General features: G+C 37.7%; 1 protein-coding gene across 5 annotated transcripts in view; it reads right to left on the reverse strand.

Moving 5' to 3' along the window:
* Positions 1-345: 345 nt before the first annotated feature.
* Positions 346-7,211, reverse strand: part of LOC113819152 (uncharacterized) — an 8,736-nt gene continuing 1,870 nt past the window's right edge. For 4 of the 5 annotated variants that reach the window (XM_027371389.2, XM_070142068.1, XM_070142076.1 and 1 more), the window contains 6 exons: positions 3,952-4,501; positions 2,351-2,625; positions 2,008-2,201; positions 1,531-1,666; positions 1,085-1,187; positions 346-559 (listed from right to left, as the gene is read on the reverse strand). In XM_027371389.2, the coding sequence (XP_027227190.2) occupies positions 410-559; positions 1,085-1,187; positions 1,531-1,666; positions 2,008-2,201; positions 2,351-2,625; positions 3,952-4,476 (1,383 nt within the window). In that variant the 5' untranslated portion in view covers positions 4,477-4,501 and the 3' untranslated portion in view covers positions 346-409. Of the gene's footprint in view, positions 560-1,084; positions 1,188-1,530; positions 1,667-2,007; positions 2,202-2,350; positions 2,626-3,951; positions 4,502-6,763; positions 6,836-7,211 lie in introns of those variants that run through there. The other variant, XM_027371391.2, reaches the window with a different exon arrangement.

The raw sequence follows: 7,211 nt of genomic DNA on the forward strand, positions 1-7,211 counted from the left end.
AGATTTCACCCATCATCTTAATGAAATGGAAGACTTAAGGCTTCCCTGATCTGTAAATGACCAAAGTTTAATATTCAGACATTGCAGCTTCTAATCCCTTTAAACTTGTTACATCTGTAAAGTAATCATTTCGTGCAATTTGACACTCTCAGGTTACATTAACTGATGAAGTTCGCTTAATGAGTTGCATATAGCATACCTTGCTGTAAACATTGTGTATCTCTGCCCTCTGTTGCTATATATTTTTCCAGGCAGTAAAGTAAATATACTGATTCTTCATAATCATTATCTCATTATTGAGTAATAGCATTAAAAGAATCTCCTTAATGTTATACATATAAAAAAGACATATGGATATACTTTATTCTGAAATCATAATGGAAATTGATATTAACAGAAACTAGTTTGTCTACTCTGCATCAGCATCCACTTCTAATTCCTTGTCTTTTGATTTATCTTTAACAGCAGCAGTTTTCTTCTTGTTAAACTGCTTCTTGCTGTTCTCCCACTCTCTGCGGAAAGCTGTGTACAGTCGCATGGCAGCCTGGGCGTCCTGAACCTGAAAGGAGAGAGTTGAACGTTAATAAAGAGTACATCCTAAAATGAGATGCGTGGGGAAGAGGGAACATCATACCAAGGGCATTCTGACAAGAAGTATATGCTGCAAGAACATCAAAATTTACACTCACTTGGAATATCTGCAAGTGAATCGAGCAAATACTGTTTTTTAGTAAGGGTGACACTTCCTATATTTACAATTTATTAATTTATCAATAATTATCATTTTTAATGTCTCATCACCATACAACATAATTAATAAAACAATGACAAAAAAAAGAAAAAAGCGAAGGATGGCAACCATATCATAAGAATGTATAAGAGCTAAATAATATTAGTATAGCTCAAGAATAGCAAAAACGCCCAAGAGAAGACAATAAAACAAATATTCTTTAATGATAATGATAGATGGAAATCAAATAGGTCCATTTAAAATTTCAATTTTAATTTCTTTGACTATCACACTTCTGACACCAAAAACGCCTAAAAAACATTAATTTCCTTTACAGATTTCTAAACCCCTTACCGAGCTATGTTCTCCATGCTGGATTTTGACACCAATCAATTTCTCCGTCAAGTTTTTCAGGGAAGGAGTTGAACCTTTGAACAAGCGCCGGAAACCTTTGTATCTGTTGGAAGATAAGGAAAGTATATTATTCCAAATTACATAGTAAATCAAAAAATATATATAAAAAAATATACAAAAAAGGCAAAGAATACTAACAAATTAGAGAATAATGATCAAAATAATAATAATAACAAATAAATAAATCTAAAAATAGGGTCCATATGAAAACACTGAGGATGCAAAGTTTTTCTTCCTCATAACACAAGAAATCTGTTTCCTTTTGACACATACAAAATTTGTTTATAAAACTTATTCCATCCTAAGTAGTAACAGTGCTGTTCCCCTATCACACAAATGTACTGAATAATGAAATATCCTGACAAGGCAGAACACTCATCACTTACTTTGAAGTATCCCTGATACGTGTACGAGGATGAGACAAGAAGAGGACTTTTAGGTCATTTTTCAGAGCATGACCTACTAGGACTTTTCCTTTGAGCAAATCTGCCACTTCTTTCTGAACGGTTTTGAAGTCCTCACCTACGAAAAGTAAATACAGAGATTATACAGCAAATATGTCATACATAAATGTTTTTTTAGGCAGAATCCCCCTTCATAATGAAATTATATATACTAGAATATTTCATAATAATTTTCACTGCAAATATATAGTTCATACAGTTTAGCTTTTCTTCTGATGTGCAAATAACTTGAAAATGTGAAGCCTATTTTCTTTTTGCAAATAACCAAAGAATTTTTGGGACACGATAACAATTATCAATTTGACTACACAGTAAAAAGAAAACACACTAAAAAATATATATATAGACTACTAATAGTTATAATAACAATAATCATAATATAAAGACATAAGATCCCACCTTTCTCTAAATCACAATGACGAATCCCAGAGATCTGTGTCCTGTAGTCAGTAACTTTTTCCAAAGGCTTGACATATTTATCATAGAGCACTTTCCCACTGTGATTCACAATGGAAACTCTTGCTAGAATGGATTCTTTGCCGTCCATCCCTACCCCAACCATTTCACAATCCATGGCAATAACTTGAGTCAACCTGTAAGAGCAAAAAAAAAAAAAAAAATTAAATAACTTCCTGACACCAGAAAATAAAAATAACAAAAGAATTCAAATGATAAGACAGTGAGAATTTTAAAAATATATATATATATATCTTAACTAAATACAAAAACTGCTAATGCCTACTCTTCATTTGTTTTCTTCACAGGTGCAGCTGCATCGCCATTCTCCAAAGTTCCGTCATCCTTGTGCTTGCTTCTACCTCCGTCTATGGAATTGTTATTTTCATTCTCACTTTCAAGCAACAAGGGGTCCACATTGTCAAACCAAATGTCCGGCTTTTCCTTGGGTACTGGCTCTTTTCTCTTACCATCCCCAGCAGCCATTTTCTTTCGGTTATGGTCTTTCTTTTCTCTAGAAATGCCATGTGGATTGGATGCCTTGTGCTGTTTCTCTAAGATCTGAAAGAAGGTGCAATGGGGTACGATTTTTAATTCAACTGCATTGATAAAGAATCTGAAAGTTTTGATAACAGAATTAAAATTCATTCACATTTTAAATGCATGCTATATATTTCCACAATGAGGGGGAGAGGAGTGGGAGAGCAGGGGGAGAGGAGGAGAGGAGGAGGAGAGGAAGAGGAGGAGGAGGAGGAGGAGGAGGAGGAGGAGGAGGAGGAGGAGAAGGATGAAGAGGAGGAGGAGGAGGAGGAGCTGGAGGAGGAGTAGGAGCTGGAGCTGGAGGAGGAGCTGGAGCTGGAGGAGGAGGAGGAGCTGGAGCTGGAGGAGGAGCTGGAGGAGGAGGAGGAGCTGGAGGAGGAGCTGGAGGAGGAGGAGGAGCTGGAGGAGGAGGAGGAGCTGGAGGAGGAGGAGGAGCTGGAGGTGGGGGAAATGGAGGAGGAGGAGTTGGATGAAGAGGAGGAGGAGGAGGAGGAGGAGGAGGAGGAGGAGGAGGAGGAGGAGGAGGAGGAGGAGGAGGAGAAGGAGGAGAAGGAGGAGGAAGGAGGGAGGAGGAGAAGGAGGAGGATGAGAAAGAGGAGGAGGAGGAGGAGGAGGAGGAGGAGGAGGAGGAGGAGGAGGAGGAGGAGGAGGAGGTAGAGGTAGAGGTAGAGGAAGAGGAAGAGGAAGAGGTAGAGGTAGAGGTAGAGGAAGAGGAAGAGGAAGAGGAAGAGGTAGAGGTAGAGGTAGAGGTAGAGGAAGAGGAAGAGGTAGAGGTGGAGGAGGAGGAGGAGGGGAAAGAGGAGGAGAAGGGAGAGGAAGAGGAGGAGAAGGGGAAAGAGAGGAGAAGGGGAAAGAGAGGAGAAGGGGAAAGAGGAGGAGAAGGGGAAAGAGGAGGAGGAGAAAGAGAAAGAGATGGAGAAAGAGAAGGAGAAGAAGAAGAAGAGAAGGAGAAAGAGATGGAGAAGGAGAAGGAGAAGGAGGAGGAGGAGGAGAAGGAGGAGGAGAAGGAGGAGGAGAAGGAGAAGGAGGAGGAGAAGGAGAAGGAGGAGGAGAAGGAGAAGGAGGAGGAGGAGGAGAAGAAGGAGGAGGAGGAGGAGGAGGAGGAAGAAGAAGAAGAAGAAGAAGAAGAAGAAGAAGAAGAAGAAGAAGAAGAAGAAGAAGAAGAAGAAGAAGAAGAAGAAGAAGAAGAAGAAGAAGAAGAAGAAGAAGAAGAAGAAGAAGAAGAAGAAGAAGAAGAAGAAGAAGAAGAAGAAGAAAAGGAGCAGTGGTGGTGGGGGAGGAGAAAAGAAAAAAAAAAAAGAGAACGGATGATTGCAGACTCGCAGGAAAGAGAAAAAAAGACCTTACCATCTTTAATTGCATCCAATTTGACGAGAATTGTTTGCCCGTTTTGACAGGTTCTTTAGGATTGCTTGCACTGCTATCAGCTGTGGAGCCATTCTGAATTCCATCCTCCTTCTTCCGCTTCAAGGGTCCTGAGGCTTCATGGTCATCCTCAAGGGTCCTTTTCGTTGTAGTGTTTATAACTGGAATGCTACCATTGGCCCTCATTTTCTTCTTCTTCAAGTTTTCCCTCCACTTGCATTTTTTTTTACTGGTTTTCTTCTCCCTACTGTGGTTCTCAATTGCTCCATTCTGTGTTTTACCATCACCATTTAAAGTTTCACTAGCATCCGTTTCACTTAAATGAACCTCCTGGGTTTTTCTAATCATGGAATCCGGTGACTTAATATCAGCATTTGTTTGGTTCCCATTTTGAGTATTTCCCCCTTTAAATTTTACTTTTTTGAACTGACTTGCCTTTGTCTTTTCCTGGTGGAAATGCTTACCATTTTGAGTTCTCTTCTTTTGTACCTTATTGAACTTTGCCATTACAAACACAGTACACTATAACAACCTGAAAAAAATAAGAGCAATAAAATTATATATATATGTATATATTTATATGTGAGAAGTTATGTTAGGAACATACCAAATGACTAAAAACATTTCAATCATTACTTAATTCCTCTTTCCATATACATTCTACATGTAATATATATAAGTTTTTAACACAAAATATAAAAGAGTGAAATAGTATTAGATTAACTCATAACATAAAAAATAATAATAATAATAAAAAAAATACCTACAAGGTAATACAATAACTGAGAGTTGAATCTGAACCTGCTATCATAAATTAAATAAAATATTACTTGAGAATTTGTTGTATCAATAGCTTTAACTTTATTGGAAAATACTTAAAGACTGTTGCATAGAGTGAGCAACTTTACAGAAACTGATTTAAGAAATGTTCTTGAGCACTAGTGTAGCCAATAATAACATAAATCACGGGCCCATATTCCCAAGGTAGCTACACCAGCCAACAGACATTGTAAAGTAACATTCAGCTGTGATCAGCAGGTAATCTTGGTGCTACACTATCTACTGTATTGTAAGACTATGGTGTCTAGTCTTATTATCTGCACTTTGTTAAGGATTTCCAATTTCTGCAGAGGGTCTGAGGGAAAGCAAGTAACTCAGTACCAGATTTGAATTAAAGGCCATATGAATAGATATGCTATAACCTGGCCTCTAGATATTATGGAATAAAAGAGTAATGGCAAATATGATAATAACAAGGTTTTTCAGTGTGAGCAGAAATAATCTCAGTCCTGGAACCGTATAATCCTGATCACAGGTAAATGACATTTAAAATACACTGACTGGAATAATGGCCAATGACACCCCCAGAGACTGTAGTGAGAGTGCCTACAAAAACTTTAATTAAACCCAATAGGGACATTACATGTAGGATTAAATCAGAAACTAGCTTATGTATCTTCAAAGTGGAGAGTATAATCAATACCAAACAACAAAGCTGACAAATTTCATTTTATTTCTAGGAGGAAAAAAAAATACTGAGAAACTTTTCTTCAAAAATTAATTATCAGAAATTGTTCTAACTTGTGCACACACCCCTGCTTAGAAATTACCACAAACAACTGAACTAAATTCCATTATATACCATATTCCCTTCCATTTTATTAAACTAAGAACAATATTGGGCTTGATGCTCAACAACAAATTTTCAAACTGGCATTAGGCTTATTGCAAAGGGACCCTACAGGTGACCTCCAAGGAATAGCCTCCTTAGTTTAGGAAATATATAGACTAGACTACACTAGATTAGGAAGAATAACATGGGTTGGGTTGATGACACAAGAAGTGGTCCAAAGGAATGCAAAGAGATTGGGCTCCTCTGGTTAAAGAGATACATAAGTTAGGATAAGATAATGTTTAGGTAGTAAAACATTTTTTTTTCTGATACTTCTATTGTAATAAAAAAAAAATGTTAGAAAAGTATTTCCAAGTATAAATCTCTAGGAGGTTGTAATTTTTCTGATATGTCTCGTATGTCCCAGCAACAACTATCAAATTTGTTCTGATAACATAAAACCCATAAGATACATCACTCTTCCACAGACTACCATGGTAACTTGTAAACTCAATCAGTGAGGGTTAATGCAGGCGACAGCACAGAGCCATGTCCAATGTTATTTTCCATCCACAAGGGTCCCTCATGGCAAGCCACTGGAAAGGTCCATCTATAACTCCTCATGATAGATATGGCCAATCAGCCTAGGCCATGACTTCCTAGGTAATCCTATGGGTTTCCTTCACCCAGGGTTGTCTTGGGGAGAAACCAACCCAGTGGGCAGGGTCATCTAATGGGAAGGTGCTCATAGAGCCTGAGTTGGCAGTATTGGATCATGCAAATACCAGATGCTATACCAGTCTCACGGTGTATCCACTGGCTGGATACATGGTCCTGGAATCTGATCTGGGAAAAAGAGCTGTCACAAAAGCCATTAAGACAAGTAAGTCTTCAAGACATGGGATAGCATCTAGGTTTTACATTCATTAAGCAAAACTAGCAGCATCTAGGCCTTGAAGACATACAGTTTGGCCCTTTTAGACAGATAAAGGTATCTCCAAATACTCTTGAGGAGAGAGTTCATGCCAAGAGGCAAATCCATCTACTGACTTCCTAGTCTGACAGATGTATATACCACACACAACATAATAATGGTTTTCAAATCTTTTCAACAATTCTAAGAGGGAAGAACACAGAAAGAAAAACCAGGAAAGTACAAAAGTTCCAATATCTACTCATTACTCAAATCTGGCATGTCTTCAATATGCTTCTCCACCAAACAGCACTCTCCTCTCATACCTGTGAGTGCAAGGCCTGTAACAGAAGTTAGGCATTATTTTAACTTCTACCTAAAAAACTTTGATTGTTCTATCAATTCCATGTACTTGTTACTATGTAATATGATTACATTCAATTTTTTTATTACATTAAAAAAAATCATATTTGCCCTATCATGTCCTTTGTATCTATCATACCCTCTTTATCTATTCCTGCTGAAATCGTCATTATTGTTTGTAATGAGAATGTATGTTCCATAGAACACTGCTCTCAAAGGAATTAGTACAATTAAGACTAAAGGGAATTTCATTTAAAATGATATAACAATAGTATAGTCATTGATGAGAGGCAAAGGTTAACACTTTTTTGGATATTGCACATCAAAGTATTCCACACAACCATCTGATGGTGT

The sequence above is a fragment of the Penaeus vannamei genome, chromosome 3, assembly GCF_042767895.1.
Source record: "Penaeus vannamei isolate JL-2024 chromosome 3, ASM4276789v1, whole genome shotgun sequence".
Lineage (NCBI taxonomy): Eukaryota > Metazoa > Arthropoda > Malacostraca > Decapoda > Penaeidae > Penaeus > Penaeus vannamei.